At 36.4% G+C, this 21,577-nt stretch overlaps 2 protein-coding genes across 3 annotated transcripts in view; one reads left to right on the top strand and one right to left on the bottom strand.

Annotated features, from left to right (window-relative positions):
- Positions 1–21,577, top strand: part of LOC105152417 (uncharacterized) — a 274,163-nt gene that overhangs the window by 88,291 nt on the left and 164,295 nt on the right. The gene's annotated exons all lie outside the window — the stretch shown is intronic.
- Positions 1–21,577, bottom strand: part of LOC105144973 (sulfotransferase 1C4) — a 74,067-nt gene that overhangs the window by 38,061 nt on the left and 14,429 nt on the right. For both annotated transcript variants that reach the window (XM_087411561.1, XM_087411562.1), the window contains exon 3: positions 15,803–15,968. In XM_087411561.1, coding sequence (XP_087267687.1) covers positions 15,803–15,968 — 166 coding nt within the window. The remainder of the gene's footprint in view (positions 1–15,802; positions 15,969–21,577) is intronic.

Genomic DNA, 21,577 nt, shown 5'->3' with positions numbered 1-21,577 from the left:
GAATGTTAATCTTTATGATTGAGAATTAACGCTGAAATGTTAAATAGAGATGCGCCATCAGATTCATTTATGAAAGAAATATATTTTAATACTATACGCATGAAACATCTTTTTGACAAACTTTACCTAGGCTACGTTCGGAAATATCATCCGAGTGCTTCCATGTATCGTTTTATCCTGTTCATCTAATGTGAAACAAAGATAAAATGAAACACAGGGGCACCCAGATGATGTTTCCGAACGCAGACTAGATAGTTTGTCAAAAAGATGTTTCATGCAGTTCTAAAGATGTTGAAGCCTTATTGAGATATATCACAACATACATTATACTCACTAACTATATTCACTAACATTCAATGTTCGTGGATCATCGAAGCAGCAATTTCCATACGAGTGCATTAGCACCATTAGATGGAGTACGATATTGGATGGGTGACCGCTTAGAAAAATAAGGAAATTAATTCCCAAATGAGAGAGAGAATGTTTTTTTTAATTATAATTTTGTCATGTATTTCGGAAAAGGTTGCAAATTAATATTATTTTAGGAATAAAACAGATTTAATTAAAATAAATAAAAAGAATAAAGGACTACGAGCTCAAACAATCAACATAAAATAACAATCTGCATCAAACAGTTAAAAAATGAAATAAAACATGTCATGAAATTAAAAAATGTAAAATTTAATTTGATAGTCAGCAAGTGAACAAAAACAAACGTTTCGATCTCTGTTGGATCATTTTCAATGTGACGACAAGATAATAATAGAAATGTTATGTTAGAAATGTTACGTAGATAAAATATATAAAAATTAAATAAAAAATTTGCTTTCGAAGTAGTAGTATCAACTATAAAAGTAGCAGTATCAACTATGAAACTCGCTCCAAATTGAAAGAAAGCCAAACATATAATTGTAGTTGACAACAATGTATTCCCCCAAACTGTGTGTGTGAACAAGGACGAACATGTTTCTGTTAGCAAGTACAAATTGTAATAATAAATTAACGACAGGAATAAATAAAAATAATAAGAAAAGTACAAATCGAGTCGCACATAATAAAAAGAAAGGTACAAACCAGTCGCAAGTAATCAAATTAAAATTAAAAGAAAGAGGCAAAAATTATTTTTGATACTATAAGACATGTACAAAGAATTATTAATGTCAATAGAGAAAGTGTAAAATGCCGTTATTCATTATATATATATATATATATATATATATATATATATATATATATATATATTGAGTTTAGTACAAATAAATTTAGAATAAATATCTCACTATGTGTGTCAAAATGATGTGTTATCGATTAAACAATGCGATAGGAAAAATTGATCATCTCTCTAGGAAGCTAAGAGATAAAGTAAAGTACAACATATAAAGACAGGAAGGTTGAAATGGAAAACTAAAAAGGAAGGGGAACATAAGAAGGAGAAAATAAAGTAGAGGGGAGAGAAAGTAGGGAGAGAAGAGGTAGATAGGAAAGGAAAGCAGTTAAGAAAGAGAAAGAGATTGGATGATTTGTAAGTAGGTTTCAAGTAAAGATTCGGTATCATTTTGTCTATTAAGACCCTGTTTCTGTCTTTTAATATGAATCATTTCAGACACCAATCTCTTATTATAAGAAGATTCGCAGTCTAAAATTTTCACATCGTTCCAATTAAAATTATGACCATTTGAAATTAATTCGATGATCAGTTATGACAGTAGGAGAACCCGTATTCATTCTAATGTCAGAGATATATTCGCGTAATCTCGTACTCAATTTTCTTTTTATCTGACCAACATAACTCGCCTCACAATCATCACAGGAGATCTTATAAACAACATTCTGATTGGATAGGAACTCAAGCTTATCTTTTCCTCTCTTTATAAAGCTTTTTAATGTGTTGGGAATAAAAAAGGCTAATTTACAATGAAACATACTAGAGATGGGAAGAAAATTTTCAGGAAATGGATTTGACATAAGGAATCGTAAAATATTTGTCTTTCTCACGTGAATAATGTGTAATATATTTATTATGTATATGAAACTTTAATCTATGTTCAATTGTAGAAAAAATAAAGAGAAGAGGATAACAGTATTTAAAAAAGTATGAATAACCTCTATCAAATTTTTTTGTTGGAACCGTGGATGTGATAATAGGATAATTTTATCAATGAAACTGATGATAGTACCTTTTTTATGGCAAAGAGGATGATTTGAATGGAAATTAAGGAACCTTCCGGAAAACGTCTTTTTATGATAAATGTCAAATATAATTCTCTGATTATCTATAACAAGCATTGTATCAAGAAAACTTAATCTGCCACTTGTACCTCCAAAGTAAACTGCAATCTCGTATGTAAAGAGTTAAAAATATTTAAAGTGTCATTGATAGTATCAGATGGAAGCGCGAGAAAAATATCGTCTACACATCTAAAATAAAACAAACGATGCACTGACAATTTTTTAAGTGCTGTTTCTTCTAAATCTTGCATTACAATGTCAGCGATTATCGGAGATAACGGTGAACCCATCGGAGTGCCGAACACCTTTCTGTAAGTTCTGTTATTGAAGGTAAAAAAGATAGAATCTAAAATAAATCTAACAGCAATAATAAACTCGTTTTTTGAAATGCTTGTCTCCGCCGAGATGTAAACCATCTCCTATCGATGCTATTTAATGCTAGCTCAATAGGAATATTAAAAAGGGAATATTAAAAAGGGATAACTCACTTTATTTTTCAATCATTTTCCCCAGAGGGACAATTCCTCTCTGGGGTAATACAGACAAGAAGCGGCTAAGCCGCGCGCTAAATATATATATATACATTTGCGGGGGACAAAAGCCCCCCCCTCCCGCATAGGCAATTAAAACTAAGGGGCTGGGGGGCAAGCCCCCCAGCCTGAGCAGAAAAATATCACATTTTGACTAATCTGCCCAACATGCTGGGGAGATGCGTAATCACAGATATCGTGCTCCTCCGGGATATCACAGAAGAATCGTCAACAAATAAAAGTCCTGGAGGAGCGCGCGCGGCAATAAAATAAAATAAAATAAAATAAATAAATATATCACGGACATGCATACTCGTATAAAACATAATATTGTTTTTCGCGGCATTCACACTCGGACGGTCAGGATCCCACAACAGAAAAGAAAGAAAAAGATAAATAAAAGAAGAATAAAGAAAGAAAAAAAGGATAAGAAAAAAAGAAAGAAAATAGAGTTAAAGAAAAAGATAAAAATAGCGTAGCTAATAATAAAAAGAAAAATAGAGTAGTACAAAAAGTACGCGAGTATAAATATATATAAATAAAACCAGAAGAGAGGGGCCCGCCCAACAGTCAAATAATAAATATCACAGTAAAATAGTTAATATAGTTGGGCATTGGGCCACTCTCTCCTGCTTGGTTTAAAAAGGGGGGGGCCAAGACAAAGACAAAATAATTTACGCGACATTCACACTACCTGGACCGCGACGCGCCGCGTCCTGTGCGCTTCTCTCCTCGGCGAGCCAGCGTCGACGAACTGCTCTCGGCGGCGTCGCAAGGAGATCCCCAGAGGGACGGGAAGGAGCCAGGTACTGACGGGTGCCGGACACAGGCTCCACATATATGTCGCGTGACCAGCGAATGGTATCCGAGACAATAAGGCGCCGCATCATAGCTGCATATTGGTTGCCAACCCATAACAGTCTCAACACCGCCTCGTTGCTCGGATCCCACGAGCCGAGGGCGCCGACAACGAAGGTCGTCACGACACCCTCGCCGCTGTAGCTCCTCTGCCAGAGGCGAGTATTTGGCGATTTTCCTCGCCCTGGCGTCCTCGAAAGCGGTCCAGCGGTTTTCGAATGGCACCGTGACGTCGCAGATGACGACACTTTTGGAGGGCTCGTGCCTGACCACGAGATCAGGTCGTAGCGCCCCCAATTCGTTGCTGACGCCCGCTGGTTAACTCGCACTACCCCTGGAAGGTGAGTGGCCTTCCAAAGGCGGTGCAGGACAGCGTCGTGCCTCAGCTGTATCGCGGCGGAGTGGATGCCGCAGTGACAGAGCACGTGGGGTAATGTCTCCGATACCTCACCGCATCGCCGACAGTGCTTGTCGTTGGCCTCCCAACGTCATGCGCCGTTGAGAGGAAGAACATCTAACCGGGCTTTATGGATAAAGCGCCAGTCGGCGAAGCGAGTGAAGCTGTCGCCGCGGATAAAGTGATTGTTCTCTCGGCTCCGCGACGACACCTCGAAGACCTTATCACACCGAGATGTAAACCATCTCCTATCGATGCTATCTAATGCTAGCTCAATAGGAATATTAGTAAAAAGGGATACTACATCTAACAAAGCCAAAACATATTCAGGATCAAAAATAGTACTATTTAAATGCTCAACCAAATGGAGACTATCTTTATTGTAATTAGGAACTTTTAGTATACTATCACTAATTAAATTATGCAAAAAAAGAGAAAAATAATATAATGGACTGTTAACAGATGACACAATCACTTAACAGATGCATTATATTATAGTTAATATTTCCAATTTTCATTCCTTCTCTACATTTATGACTAGCTCGCAGGTTTTTGATTTTATTAGTAATCCTTTCTTGTTCTTTTCACCACATTCTATTAAAATTAGTTTCTTGTCTACGGAAGAAAGAATTAAATATATTAAATGGTAGAATTTTCTCTATTTGTCTACATATGCTGAACATTTCTACATATGCTGAAAATTTAACTTGTTCAAGATGTTTGTAAGCGTCTTATAATTCTACCCGTAGATATTTAAAAATAAAATTGCATTTAATTCTATCAATTCTTTCTTTTGAAGAATGTAACAGCTTATTATTGTCATTCCGTGTGAATTTGTATATGAATAGGAATTAGCCGTTCCTTCAGGTTCCTTCAGACACGTTTTTAAAAATTGGATTTGTATTCTTATATTAATATTCATCCTGTAAATTCTTGTACATTTCTTTAATAGCCAACATGCTTGTAATCCGAAATTAAATTTAATGAAGTCAAAAAAATTCTCTATGCTACACTCATGTTAATACTCGTGTGATCAAAATACATAATAAAAATGAACGTGGTTTATAAATCAAAACTTATGAAAAGAAGAGCATGAAAATCACCGCATACATAAGAACTGTTGAAGAAGATCCATCTCGGAGATGTTAGTGGTTTCACGCCAACAGTTGAATGAGATGCACGAATTGGATTGGGATAATATCAAAATTTTAGACACAGAACAATCATTAGTGAAAAGAAGAATTTCTGAAATGATATACGTAAAGAGCCAAATAAGTAGTATTAATAAGCAAAGTGACACTGAAGGTTTGTTCGATGTTTATCTGCCTTTTCTAAAGAAAGATCTCTCTCACACTTAATAAATAATTCTAGATAATTCTAGATAAACAACCTAAACTTTTGACACATATATAAATAGTAGTAACATGATATAACAAATAATAACACACAATGTCACGACAAATTTCCATCTGTGTAAAGGATGTATTTGGGATTTATCATTTTTTTGCTGTAAAACAGGTAACGATTCTATTCTCATACATTTCGACTAAAAGATATTAATGATAGGTTAATTTTTTAAATTAGAATCTGGAAATTCTTGTTCTACATAATTCGCAATATGACAATTGGCGCTGCAACATTGTTGTACGATGCACCTTCACAAGATGAAAGAACACATATTACATACATAGTTATATTACACGACGGTTGAATTTAATGTCAGATATATGTAATTCTGTGTTTTAATAATATTGTGAATTTACTGAAGATGGTCAGATTGTGGCCGAAACGTCTAATATTTTATTAATGTAATGATAATTAAATATATCACAAACAATATTTTGTGCGGTGGTTTTTATGCTTTTCTTTTCATAAGTTAAAACTATAATAGCTCTCATAGAAGAGAAGTATGCTATTTTATCTACTTTGATAAAAACGTATTATAGTTACCATACAGATAATATTACCTTGACTACAGACGTATGGACCGACACATTAAATACAAACAGTTATTTAGGCGTAACTGGTCATTATGTATGGCGAGATACTATGAAATTCATTACAATTGATGTCACAGAACTGACAGAGCGACATACTTCCAAATATATAGGAATACTTTTAAAAATATGCAACAATTGGGGAATAGAGTCAAACAATAGTACAGCAATTGTAACGGATAATGGTGCGAATATTGTTAAAGCTCTAAATCAATTTTAGCTCTAAAAAGCATGCCATGTTCTGTACATACCCTCAATTTAGTTGTGTCGCAAATTATTGATAATAACAAAGAAATTAAAACTTTGTACGAGAAGGTAAAAGCATTGGTTGGTTTTTTTTAAACATTCAGTAGCTGCTTCTGACGAATTAAGACAATTTGAAGATCTGAAATTGATACAGTCGCAAAACTAGATGGAATTTAACATATTATATGCTACAACGTTTTATTATCAGAGTGAATCGAGTTCGATTTTATTAAAATATCCTAAAACTCCGCCTATCTGCATTCGACTTACAATTAAGCTAAAGAGATTGTGTTAGTTTTAAAACCTCTTGAAGTTACAACAAAAAAAATTAGCGGTGAAACTTATGTAACTGCGAGCAAAGTAATCCCCTAATTAATTGCTTAAATATTGTAATAATATATAAGCTCTAAATTCAACATTAGAAACAGATACTTCTATATGTTTAAAACAAAGCCTTAGAGATAATATAATCAAATGATAATATAATCAAACATTTCATGAAATTGAATTTGTTACTCCATTAGCAATTGCAACGATTCTCGATCCGCGCTTTAAATGATTGCACTTCAATAATCTACTGGTTTTCTCCCGAACAATAAGTAATATTTCCAAGATGGTGAATATAAAATATATTGTATAAAATATAGGAAATAAACTATCAGAAAAAAACAATATTATTATAGTAATTTGTCATCCGAAAAAGTATATCATGCATGGTCATACGAGGGCAAGTCAATAAGTTCTTAGAAAATCTGTCAGAGGGCACTCGCAGTGTCATGTTTGTGGCTATTGGTGCGGCTGCTGTGCCCAATATGGCGCCGAGAGTGTCTGGGCGCTGGCGATGACCAACTAACGGCGAAGAACAATTGGCGGGAAATCGTTAGATTGCGAATGAATACTACTCGCTGATTCTGACTCTTATGCCAAGGCGGTTTAATACAAACTTGACTAATTATTTAACAAATATAGATTACAAAGATAGAGACGTGATTGCGTGCGGAAGGCGGCTCGGATACCGGCATTGCGTCGCGAAGTTACAATATAGGAAATATATTAAGAAAATATACACTGAGTATTTATCCGACGACGCTAACAATTATCACAAGACATGAGCGGTGATCGGTATCGATCTCGCAATAAACACAAAGTAATTCGGAGCCCTGACTTCCGAGTTTTAACTTACTAACTATCGTAGAGGCTTACACGAAGTCCGCACGCAGTACGTCATGATGGTCTCTCAGAGAGAGCGAAAGGAGGAAGAGCCGGAAAGAAAGACCAATTTCAGCGCCGCGACTGGCGCTCGCAGCGCCGCAGCTAACGCTCGCAGCGCCGCAACCAACGCTCGCGACGCCACAGTACTCCCCTTCCAGTGTAAACGTTAAAGAAAGAAATACTGGTTACATTATCGCTAGAACGAAAATGACAAAAAATAAAATTAAATGGAACAAACAGAAACTTATACTTGTTTGCTTAACGTAATATTGTGCGAATTAATTCTTAAAACTAACAGTCTTTCGCTTGGTTGCTGGACTAGGATATGTCTTTGGTTCACCTTGCACTGGAATGTTAGTTGAAGACGGCAACGCAGTGGACGGAGTAGTTTCTGAGTCTTGGATTAGTACGTAAGCGGGCTTAAGTCTATCGACAGTGGCGTTGATGCACTTGAGATCGACTTCTATAGCAAAGACTTTGTCCGAAATGCACTCTAATACTTTATGCAGTCCGGTATATGGTTGATCCAGAGGACGTCTATTGCCTTCTACTTTGAAGAAGATGTGAGAGCAGTTATACAAATCTTTATGGAAAAATAGCTTAGGTCTAATGTGATGAGAAGTTGGTCTAGGCCGCAACTTTTGCATAATTATGCGGAAATCCTCGACGAAAATTCGTGGGTCGCTCGGCATTTCTTCGGAGGAGAAAAATTCACTCGGTACTTTGAGCGTAGTGCCGTACACTAATTCCGCTACAGAAGCGCCTAGATCCTTTTTGAGACAAGTTCTCAGTCCGAGTAATACTACTGGCAGTGTATCAGTCCATTGAGTTTCACCGTGGCACATTAATGCTATTTTTAGAGAGCGATGCCATAGTTCGATGATGTCATTAGATTCGGGATGGTATGCAGTTGTCCTACAACTTTTAGAACCGATGAGTTTGATTAATGTGTTGAATAGCTGCGCTTCGAATTGCGAGCCTTGATCAGGCGTGGAGCTCCGAATCTGACTACTCAGTGAGTGAAAAACATCTTCGCCACTGTGTTTGCTGTACAATCCTGTAATGAAATAGCCTCCGGCCAACGAGTAAATCGGTCAATCATTGTTAATAAATACCTGAAACTTTTGGATGAAGATAGAGGACCGACGATATCGATATGTACATGCTCGAAACGAGTATCTGGTATTTTGGTAGGCGAGATATGGTTATGCCGATGAATTTTAGATTGCTGGCATGCTAAACAAGTGCGGGCTCACTCTTTAATGTCCTTAGCCATGGAGGGCTACACAAATTTTTGCGGAATTTGATGATGATGAGTTGCTCTGCCGCTTGGATGCAATATTTGATGCACCATGTCAAAAACTCGTCTTCGTAATGGTCTAGGAAATGGAATGTAAGGTCTAGGAATGTAAGGTCTAATCTCTTCTTCTGAAGTGTCACAGTAAATATTGGATGCTGTTTCTAATAAGGTAAACTTTTTGAGCTTCAAAGACGTTGATGTAGATTGCTTCAGTTGCAATTCATCATCCGAGGCTTGAGCTTCTGCGATCTCTTGCATATCGAAACTAGTTGGCATTACGATAGTGTCGGCGTGAGATAATGCATCTGCTACAATGTTTTCGGCGCCTGAAACGTGACGTATGTCGGTTGTAAACTCCGAAATGAAGAGCAGTTGACGGGTTTGTCTTGGCGATATTTGATCTGATTTCCTCTTGAATGCATACACGAGGGGTTTATGATCCGTGATAACGTGAAAATTTCGTTCCTCTAACATATCGAAAATGTTTGATAGCCATATAGATAGCTAATAGTTCTCTATTATATGCACTATACTTTGTTTGTGTAGGCGTGAGCTTCCTTGAAAAGAAGCTGAGTGGTTGTAAAAATCCGTTGCTGTACTGTTGCAATATCGCGCCGATTGCTTTGTCTGAGGCGTCTGTTTGCAACGAGAGTGTTGCCTTGCTGTCTTAAAATGCGAGCGAGGTGGCTTGAGCGAGATGTTCCTTAATTCGTTGAAAGGATTGTTTGAGCTCAGAAGTCCATTCTATTTTCGCATTGTTGTTGCGTTTACGTCTCAAGATTATCTTTAGCAATGGTGCTTGCATGCTTGCGAGATCTTTGAGAAACCAGTTGTAAAAGTTGAGCATTCCTAGGAAGCGTCGAAGTCCTTTGACCGTAGCTGGTTCCTGAAAATCGATGATAGCTTGGACTTTTTCGGGTAAAGATTTGATGCCTTCCGCGCTGATCGAATGTCCTAGGAAGCTGACGCTCTTCTGCTCGAACATGCATTTATTCGGATTGATCGCGATGCCATGCTGAAGTCTACCGAACAGAATCTTTAAGTGCTCCTTGTGCTGAGTTTCATCCTGCGAAGCGATTAAAATATCATCGATGTAAGTGAAACAGAAATCAAGTCCTACGGTTACCCGGTTCATGAATCGTTGAAAAATTTGTGCTGCGAAGTCCGAATGTCATGTATGGGAATTCGAAAAGCCCGAATGGTGTAATGATGGCGGTTTTCAGAATGTCTGATTCATGAATTGGAATCTGTTGGTATGCCCGCATTAAATCTATTGTGGAAAATACGGTTTTATCGTGTGTTGTCTTGCAGGAACGGAATCGAGTAACAGTCCGGCACGGTTACCTCGTTGAGTTTGCGATAATCCCCGCACGGATGCCAGTCGCTGTTCTTCTTCTACACAAGATGTAGTGGCCAAGGATTTTTGGAAGGTCTGCATAAGCCTTGTTGTATCATGTACTCAAATTCTTGTTCAACCGCTTTTAGTTTTTTTGGACAGAGTCGTCTGGCTTTGTTTGACACAAGAGGACCTGTTGTTTCGATTACATGTTCCACTCCATGTGCAGTTTGTTTGTGCGTGATCGATGTCCTAGTTATCTCTGGGAAATTGCTTAAAATCTCTTTGAATGAACAGTCATCGGCAAACGCTATTAACCGAGGAATGGTTTTGCTGACAAGCTGGGAGATTTTAAGAAATGTGTCGCCGTCGATCAGACGCTTGTGCATTATGTCAGGCAGCAAATTGAAACGTGCCAGAAAATCCGAGCCGACAATGAAGGTGTCTACTTCGGCGATTATGAAAGGCCATTGAAAAACCCGACGGAATCCCAAATCGAGCTGGAGTAACTTTTGTCCATACGTAGGAATAATCGTTCCGTTTGCGGCGTAGAGAGTACTTGTTTACTAATATGAGTAAGATCGTGTCTTGAGACAGGGATGGTCGAGACATTCGCTCCAGTGTCCACTAGAAATTTGATGCCGGTGACACGATCCCTGACGCCGTCTACCAGACGGCGAGTCGCCACGGCTAAACTATCTGCCGGGGATAGTGCAGCTTCTAATTTTCCTGTTTCGTTGCTGTTTTCGACTTCCAACTGGGTTACGTACACTTGACGGCTTTTCCGCCAAAACGTCGATATCAGCTGATATCAGCACGGCTTGCTCTCCGATTGTAACCTTGAACGACGATTCCGCGAGGCCCGTGATCTGTCGTGCGATAAATGTTTGTGAGTTTCCAATCTCTCCATTCGTTCTAGAAGCGCGGATATTTGCGAATCTACTAAATTGGCTTTTGTCGGTGTAATTGTTGCGACGGCGTTAACGCCAGTGGATAGCAGTCTGTTATTCGGTTCGCTAGTTGCGATAGCTCTTCGAGTTCGTGCTTACTAGCTGTTAGTATAGCCTGTACTTAGTAGGCGCTGCAGCCATAAAGATTTGAGTATTTCTTCTGACACGCCATTTTGCGCAAGATCTCGCATCCAACGGAGCAATTGCAACGGGCGGCGGTCACCTAGATCAACCTCGTTTAATAACCTACGCAGTTTCTTTTCGGCACTATCCGCGAAGCTTTTCATTAACCTATCTTTGAGCGCGGCGTATCTATTCATCGCAGGCAGATTAAGTACGAGATCGCTAACTTCGTTCAAAGAGTCGTCGTCAAGGCACTATATCACATAATTTTATCTCGTCTCATCTACAGTTATGCCCGCAGTGAGGAATTGAGCTTCCATTTGTACGAACCAGAGGTCTCGTTTCGACTTCTAAAATGGCATGGATCTAATTCCGACTCGCGTAAGTGCAGGCATTTCTACTATACTGCATCGCTGTCCTGATTGCCCGAAGGAGGATCTTGAGCCACTAGCCATGTCGGCGGCTTGTTAAGACGCACGCGTGAGGTTAAACGCGTGAGGTTAAAACGCGCGTGAAAACGCTAACGGTTTAATACAAACTTGATTAATTATTTAACAAATATAGATTACAAAGATAGAGACGTGATTGCGTGCGTAAGGCGATTCAGATACTGGCATTGCGTCGCGAGGTTACAATACAGGAAATACATTATGTATATTAAGAAAATATACACTGAGTACTTTATCCGACGACGCTAACAATTATCACAAGACATGAGCGGTGATCGGTATCGATCTCGCAGTGAACACAAAGTAATTCGGAGTCCTGACTTCCGAGTTTTAACTTACTAACTATCGCAGAGGCTTACACGAGGTCCGTACGCAGTACGCCATGACACCAGAGAGAGCGAAAGGAGCAAGAGCCGGAAAGAAGGACCAACTTCAGCGCCGCGACAAACGTTCGCAACGCCGCAACTGGCACTCGCAGCGCCGCAACCAACGCTCGCGACGTCACATGTCACATTACTTTTTGAAAAGTATAGCATCTTTCAGTTGATTACTGTCAAATTTTGAGCGGAATTCATCGCGTGGTTTCATTTCTGTAGATGATTAAAGTGAACAACTTTTGTACTTTTTGCAAAATGGAAAAAACGAGTTTCGTGCAGTGATTGAACATTTATATATGAAAAGTTTAACCGAAAGAAATCAAAGTCGAGTTAATATTCATAGCATATCTGTACCAGCGTTTGCGACTGTATACAATTGGGTGAATGAATTTAAACGTGGTCGTATATCCACATATGATGCATCTCGTTCGGGACGTCCAATTGAGACTGCTACGCCAGAAATCGAAGTCCACGATATTGTTTTGATCGACGAGTGAAAGTGCGCGAGCTTGTTGAGGTCACAGGCATATCACATAGCACAGTGATTTCAATTTTGCATGAACAATTGGGTATGAAAAAGCTATCGGCAAGATAGGTGCCGCGTTTGCTCGCTGTGGGCCATAAGCGCGACCGTGTGATGATTTCAAAACAATGTTTGGAGATGTTTCAATGTAATCCACATGAATTTCTGCGTCGATTCATTACTGTGGACGAAACATAGATCCATTACTTCACATCCGAGACGAAGGAATAGTCAAAACAATGGACTTCACCGAGTGAACTAGCTTCGAAGAAGACGAAGATCGTGAAATCGGCCAGAAAGATGATGGCCACAATTTTTTGGGATGCACACGGTATAATTCATATCGATTACTTTCCATCGAAGCACAATCATGAATGGCGATTACTACGCAGCCTTATTGGACCGTTTCAACATTTTAAAGAAAAAAACGTCCCTATTTGGCGAAGAAAAAAGTGCTCTTCCATCAAGACAATGTACAGGTTCACACATGTCCGGCACCGATGGCACCAAATTCAACGAATTCCACTACGATTGCTTCCCTATCCTACATATTCGCCAGAATTAGCCTTCTACGATTATTTCCTGTTTCCAAACCTGAAAAAATGGTTCGGAGGAAAGAAATTCACCACCAGAGAGCAGCTCATCGCCGAAACAGAGGCTTATTTTGAAGGATTGGACAAATCGTATTATTCGGGCAGCTTGAAAAAGTTGGAGAATCGTTGGATCAAGTGTATCGAGCTGAAAGGAGACTATGTTGAGAAATAAAAATGAATCGATAAAAAAATGTGTTTTACTATGTATTTTTCTAAAAATTTATTGACTTGCTCTCGTACAATTGAAAATATCGAACATCTTTACTCGGAAGAGGACATAATGGACCTTGAGTGTACGCGACAGGTGATTATATTGTACTAATTGGTATTAATAAAATTGCCCTTTATGAAGAGAAACTTAAGATTCTCGGAAACTAAACATTCGGAAACAAGTAGGAATACAGTAATTATACAGTTTTACCTATGCACCTCAAAAATCAATAAAATTAGGCTTATTTCATTTTTGCATGAAACGAAAGAATCTGGTAGAAAAAAATGTTCTGCCCTACGAGCTGAGATATTAATCGTTAAAGTTGATGATTATTCAGGTTAGAAAATCTGTCGCAACACTGCAATATAAGCATGTGCTGTGGTTACATTTTCACACTTTATAATCACATGCTTATGCATTCTAGATATTTCTTGCTATTTTGGATATTTATTTGCTTTAAAAATAAATTCTCTGATGTGAAAACAAAAATTATACAAGAAAATTTGTGTTTTTAAAGTAGAGAATTTACGTTTTTGAACAGAGAGAATTTGTTTTTAAAGTAAAGAATTGTGTTTATAAAGCAGAGAATTTGTATGGGCGACCAGTCAATAGATTAGGAAATCTATCGATGTATTAGATTTCCTAACCTATTGACTGGTCGCTCATACAGCATCGATTATTGCGGAAAGTTTTCAGAAATGTTTTAACATTTCTTTATATCTCATATTCAACAATTCTGAAATGATTCTGCAACATTTCATATGTCATATGAAATGTTTTAAGAATGTTTCTGAAATCTATCATATGCAATAAATTGAAAAACATATTTAAACAGAACAAAAAATTAATGTTAAAATGGTTCAAAATGTTTACTAAAAGTCATTTTTTGATTAATCATGAGTTTAGTTTAACGTTATTATGACTTGTTCTACTTTAATTGTAAAAAACTTTTGTATCTGAATGATTTGTTCTGCTTTAATTGCAAAAAAACTTGTATATATGAATAATATGATATTGTGTGGAAATTGTATGCAGGTATAAACAGGTGTTTTTTAATAGTGATTATATATATATATATATGTATAATAAGTGCTTATGCATATATGATTAATTAATCAAAATAAGCAGTTGGCGATATAATTATTATTTTTGAGAAATACGTTAAGTTTATTTCAACAAGTTTTGTAATCTGTAAAGATCACAAAATTTTCAATAAATTTTAAGTACTTCAGAAATAATATTTAAATATTTGCTTAATTGATACTTAAACAATATTCAAATTTTAAATTTATTATGTCGACATAATAAATTTAAATATTACTTAAGTATCAATCAAGTGAGAGCGAGTGTGGCAGAGTAGACAGCGCACTCGTATGTTAGAAATCCCGAGTTCGATTCTTGGTAAAACCAAAATATTTTCATACACTCGTTCTTCTCTCGGAAGGAAGACAACCAATCGAGAGTATCCTTGCCTAGAACACTTTTCTAAACAAAAACTTCGGAATCGACGTTAAACTGTAAGTCCCATAACTGAACTGTGTACGAACAGCGTACGCAGGTATATGAAAGAAGTCACCACGCTCGGACACGAGCAACAGGACTAAAGAGATCAATCAAGTATATATTTAAATATCATTTTTGTAGTACTAGAAATGGCTAAAACCTCTTTGGTAATATTTCAAAAAGATTGCAGATTCTTTCTATGACATTTCATCAATCTTTCAACAAGGTTTTATGTGCAAGAATCACAGACATTTTGCTATTTCAGAGCTGCCCAGAAATGTTGCATATTTCGCAATTTTTATGTTTCACTTTTCAGTTGAAATATTTCTGAAATTTTTTTGAAAACTTTCGATGCTATATAGGTGGTACAAATTAGTACAAAATGAGCTAAAAAATTAAATAGATCCGGATTGATTCTGCTCATTTGATCCTGCTAGAGGACAAATTCGGTTATAAACAGACGTAAGATTTAGTCGTGTCGTTAATTGTGCACGGACTATGAGCATTAATGTAGAAAGGTGATCTCAGTTGAGTGAACTTCTCAGTTTGTGAAAATTTCTAAGGAAAAGAATCGTGTCTTTGGGTGAACAACGTGCTCTTGCCGTATTGATCTCAGTTTTCTCTTTAGAAAAAATAAGTATTAAAATAAAAAGAAGTAGAAAGAAACACTTGAGAATAACCTATTTTAAAAAATACATTTTGATGAAGCGCATCAAAATTTGAGAGGGGCCAAAATCAATCCTTATCAATCTTCTCTCTTTAAATTAGCTAAATGCAGCAATTCTACTGTATGTGCATTAATCGTAAATTTTTCAACAAATTTAAAATATTATAAAAATTAATAAAATATTGTACATTAAAAAAATTTGTTTCTCAGCATTTATCATATTTCTGTTCGTTTTTATAAATGTACCAGAAAATGTAGCAGAATATTTAACATATATAATATATATATGTATGTTATATACCTTGCAAGTGCTATTTACGACTGTCGGTAACAATTCGAAAGACATGTGACTTTTAATGAAACGTGGAGAAGACTGATTTTGCACAAATTCGATACTGTATTTCTCCGTATTGATCCTACCAGGAATATTTTCCGTTGCAATATGATCGTCTAATATTGCTCCTATCCTAAAAATAAAAATATTTCTTTTGACATATTATATCAAAGACAAGATACTATAAAGACTGTCATTTTTCGAGAATTCACGTCCTTGTTGAAATTTAAGTGATTAAAAGTATTACAATAAACCGATAATATAGTATTAATTTTATAATTTATTAGTTTCATAGACATGTACATATATTCGAAATTAATAATATTCGATTTTTATTTAAAATTATGATTTTAATGTTATTGTCTGACTTTGATTATCAATAGAGATGATAACTATAGTGAAAAAAAATTCTAATTTTATAGCAATATATAAGATATTATAACAATAAGAGTATGCATACTTATTTATAAAACATTTATTATATATAATAAAAAATCATCAATTTAATAATATATTATCCAAGTATTTATATTAACAATCACAAATTTATATTAATTATCCATAATGTCAGCGTTCTTAAATTACCTCCAGGTCTTCGGGACGTTCTTTACATGGACAAAAATTTGCCCAGTTGACGGTCTTTAATAGTATCTCATCGGTGATTATAGTGAAGTGTCGGTAATTATTCGAATTAATGGCTTCTGCACACAGAACACTTGTCGCACGAAAGTTGGTACGATAGCCATCTCGTTTGCTCGAAAGTAATAAATATATAATTTCCACCGCACGATAAAAGTTTAACTCAATCCAACTTTTGCCATGCGATAGAAGTAATATTACATCATGTCAGAAGTTTTGCAAAGTGAGACCAACTCAAGAATATTGAATGATTAACTAGTGCGACAACTTCCGCCGCGCAGTAAATATTATCGCATTCTATTTACATAACGGACACTGCGCCGATGATCTTGATATATAATATGTTGTTAAGATCATGACTTTCAAAAGACTTTAGGTGGCGATCACCATTTGTTCAAAAGTTATTAACAAGTAAAGTTTACAAAATAATGTCTTATTTCTGCTATATACTTATAACTGTGCAGCCTAAAAGCTGCATCATCCCCGGAAACTTCTAGCCGGATGCTATTGCACCCACCGTCAATGGATGTTGTTGCGATGAGGGCGTGGTGCGCCCGCATTTTTAAACAAATCTAAAAATAATTTACAGATGATAGCCGCTCCGCTACAGATATCCAAATACGTTCAAATTCCATCAATGCCATTTTTCTTTCACTCATATTGTTGACCGGCGGGAACGATTCCGGGACAATGAACGAGAACAACAATTAATATAAAAGCCGCGATTTTTACCGCGCGCGCTTTTCCGTATCGCTTCTGCTCCTACTCCGTTATCTTCCAAATTCTCCAGTAACAAGCACAAAAAGGTGGTACATACAGACTCTGCCACTGTCGAGCGTTTTCAATCGCAATCGACCGGCATATCCTAGAAACCGCTGCACCGGGAATTTCCGTGACGAAATGTACTCCGTCACACCGAGCGTTCTCGGTAACCAGCTTGTCCGCCGCCGTTTTCCGCGCACCGAAATAATTCCAGGGATAGAGAGCGCTCTGTCTTTGTCGAGTTTGCTCGACCGTCGGTTCCTCAAACCTGGCCTCGATAATAGGGTAAAGTTTTCTCTGCCTCCGCCGAGTGCTTAAATGCATTCTTCGTTTTCTCCTCGTCGCATTGGGGAAAACTCGCGTTTACCACGACGGCTTTACCATGAATGCGACCGCGGCTGTGATTTGCTGACGCGTACCGTGTAAACCAATCACATGCGCTACGCCGCACGTCTGATTAACGCCCTACGTCCCGCGGTCCGCGTCCGTAGCGCGACCAAGAAGCCACCGGCAATACTGAGCTATACCGCATTGCGCATACGTAGACAATCTGCACGCACACACACACATACATCAAACTGTACTATATCTTTTATATTTAAAATACTATTATTTTACAGCATAAAATATACGAATTTACGTCATTGCATCTCACCTCCCGAGCGAACCTATTTTATGTATCGATATCGAAGTTTCCGGCGAGCTACGTCTGCGCACAAAATTAATTGTTTCATATTGTCGGGCATATTTCGGGATTTTCCACGCGAAAGAAAGTCTACTCCATCTCTCTCTTTGCCATGGGGCATGTGACTTTCCACACAAAACGAGATCCACCTCATCTCTCTATCTAGAATTGGATAGTCTTTGGTTGAGAGGAAGATGCGGTGAGCTTTACTTCGCGTGGAAAGTCGATCGCCTGTATGTAGGAAGCTAAGTATAAGATAGTTTTTATACTGTATAATAATACTGTATAATATATGGTAGAAATAAGACATTATTTTTTTTAAATTTATTTGGTAATTTTAAACGAACCTTCAATCGCCACCTAAAACCTTTCGAAGGTCTTTCAGAGTCATGATCTTAACAACATATGTACATCAAGGTTAAGATTATTATCCGGTTATCCGTTAATTCAAATAATTACCGAAGTGTCTTTTAATTTAGAGCAGTTATAATAATTTTATATATATCGTAATCATCATTTCATTTAAGAAAAAAGTAGAAAGATAATTCTGATTTTTCCTTCTATTGTTTTCATTAAATCCAAAATAAAATTTAATTTAATGAAATTTTTTATGCATTTTGAATAAAAGTGTATGTGCGCAATGAAATAAACACTTGGAAATTCAAGTTTAGTTTTAATTATTTTATTAGCATTTAGAGAAGTTGTTTTCTATAACATCATAAAAGTTAAAAATATTTAAATGTTATTTCTAAGTCACCTGTTTAAAAAGTCGAAATAAATCACAACACTGTTAAGCTGCGTTACAATCATATGAGTCTATTTACTTTAATTGTAAAAAAATATGAATTTATTTCTGCAGTTTTTATGTAAGATATACCAGGTGATTTAAAACAATCCTTAAAATATAAAGTCTGTTTGCGTTGCTTGAAATCCCCAAAAATTTTTAAACTTAAAATGAAATAGATATATATTTAAACGCTGAAAAGAGAGAAAGCAAAGATACTAATTGTGAGTGCAAAAAGTGCATGCAACGCGAATAGACCTATAGACTGCACCCGATTAAGGATGCCGTGTAAACATGGTCTATATCTCTTCTTGACCGAATTCTTGACTTCATTTTAAAACGATTTTTTCTTTATCAAAGGGGATAGATAAAGTTATCGGACTTTAGCTAAATAATGGAACCTTCCTTATTCATGTTTTTTTTTGTATTTTTTGATATGCTAAATTATTTACAAATGTTAATTTCGAGCTAAACTGATGGGAAAGTATTAAAAGTTGAACTTAAAGATCAGATTTCGACTAAATTGTGCTACTTTTAATGTGATTTTCAATATGCTCCCATCAGATTAGTTTGAAATAAACTTTTGCAAATGATTCATACATCAAAAAATACAAGGAAACATGCTCAAGAAAAGTTCCATCGTTTAGATCAAAATCCGATAATTTTATCCAGCCTCCTTTTATCTGAAACTTAGTTTTTAAATTATGAGGAAAAAATATTTTACAAATTATGGGACGCGTTCAGAAGTAAGGACGGTGCAAACCATCGTCTGCCGAAGCGATTACACAGAACGCTCACTATACGCTTATTAAGCTATATGCTTACTGTATGCTTACCATACGCGATCAGTTACTTAATATACACTATGACGTATATGTACATACACGAGAGAAAAAAGAGAGATATCCACACATAGATTTTTTCATTCACTCACTTACTCATCATCTTGATTCGATGTCTTCGTATTACTACAATTTGAAAAAGGCGGATGAATAGTTTCTTTATGATCGATAGCAATCAGATTACACGTATCCACAAGACAAATCATACGAAGTAATAAATCAAAATTTTTTTTCATAAAATGTATTAATACGTATCAACTATACGCAAAAAAAAGTAATATCAGTTGTTGATTTAAACTTTGCTGTTATTGCTAAAAATTAGCTATTGAAGATAAAATACATTTGCTACCGATATCAAACTTCATTAGTTAAAATTAAAAACGTAGTTAACAATAAGTAGCTAAATAAGTGGCAGCTATTCCTCACCATCTTAACCGTGTAATCGAACATTCCATTCGCAATTGTTTCTGGGATATTGCCGATGCCTGCGTATAATATTATTTTGGCGACATTATGTGGCGTGCTCATTGCATCTACCGCAGTTTATTTCCGATTTCGATTTATTTTCTAATATGATCAATTTTAATATAATACGTGCATATTACAATTATATTGTTAATTGTAATACAAAATTACTATTACAAGTATGTTACATGCAACTTTGGTTTACTATTGGATCTGTATCAAAAGTTTATTTTATGTATTATGGATTCTTTAATACAAACTAGTATAATACAAGGTGTGTCCCAAAATTTTCCGAACTTTTGAAATAAAACAACAACGGTTTACTTTTTTTTTCAAATTCAAATTGTTTATTCAAAGTAGTCCCCGTCGGACTCAATACAACGTTTGGCACGATCTAAAAGCATTTCAAATGAGTGTTTTATGTCGTTCAAAGGCGTCCTTCAGAATAGTGGTACAAGCCCTTTGGATGTCTTCTACGTCCACATACCGCTTTCCTTTCATGGACAAATGCATTTTGCCGAATAGGTAGAAGTCACAAGGTGCCATATCAGGCGAATACGGGGAATGGTTGATTGTTAAAATGTGATTTTTAGTCAAAAAATCAGTGACAAGTGTCGAACGGTGAGATGGCGCATTATCGTGTAACAAGGCCTACTTTTTGTAGGCCCAAATGTTCGGTCAAAATGCGATAAATCGTTGATTTGGGGATGTTCAATTCCATTTCCATGTATCTCACTGAAGATTTTGGCTCATGCTTGATGAAATTACGCACAACTTCGATGGAATTTTCGTTAATTGTCGATTTTGGGCGACCTGTATGTGCGTCGTCATTTATGTCCTCACGACCGTTCTTGAATCGCGTATACCACTCATAAACACTGGCACGGGCTACACAATTATCACCATAAACTAGTTTCATCAAATTATGGGTTTCGGTAAATGTTTTACCAAGTTTAAAACAAAACTTAATATTGGCTCTTTGTTCGAAGTTCATTCTCGTACCGATGTATACAACATACTGACACTTGAGACGCCATAACTTCGTTTCCACTGAACCAAATGTCATGAAATTTTTACTGGAAGTCAGCTAGGGATGTACCTTTCAAACGCGCAATCGAACACACGGATGACGCCACCCGACCTATCCCTATTGAAAAAGTTCGGAAAATTTTGGGACGCACCTTGTATATATAATATAATAAGCCTTTTTATGTAAGGTAAGTGGTCTAACCATGTAAATTTCAAAGACTTATGTTTCTCTTAATTATTGAAGATCTGAGTTTTGGCATATAGTTTATGAATTTAGTTGGTCACATACTGTAAACAATAATTCGTAAGTTATTTTTTAAATTTAACCACAATTTCGATCATTTGCAACCACCAATTATATATTTTCAATACATTTTGTAACGCGCAATTCTTAACATGTCCATATCGCATAGTATTAACAACATCCAGATTAGTTAAAGATTCCATGTCTTCATAAATTGCATCCAAAGACTCGATGTACATGCGTTCTCGCTTGTCCAAAAATAAGTTCCACAGTCACGTTTCTCGCGAAACGT

The sequence above is a fragment of the Acromyrmex echinatior genome, chromosome 11 (genome assembly GCF_024713525.1).
Source record: "Acromyrmex echinatior isolate Ae372 chromosome 11, ASM2471352v2, whole genome shotgun sequence".
Lineage (NCBI taxonomy): Eukaryota > Metazoa > Arthropoda > Insecta > Hymenoptera > Formicidae > Acromyrmex > Acromyrmex echinatior.
Note: the sequence above shows the minus strand (reverse complement) of the source record. Positions and strands in the feature narration are given on the sequence as shown.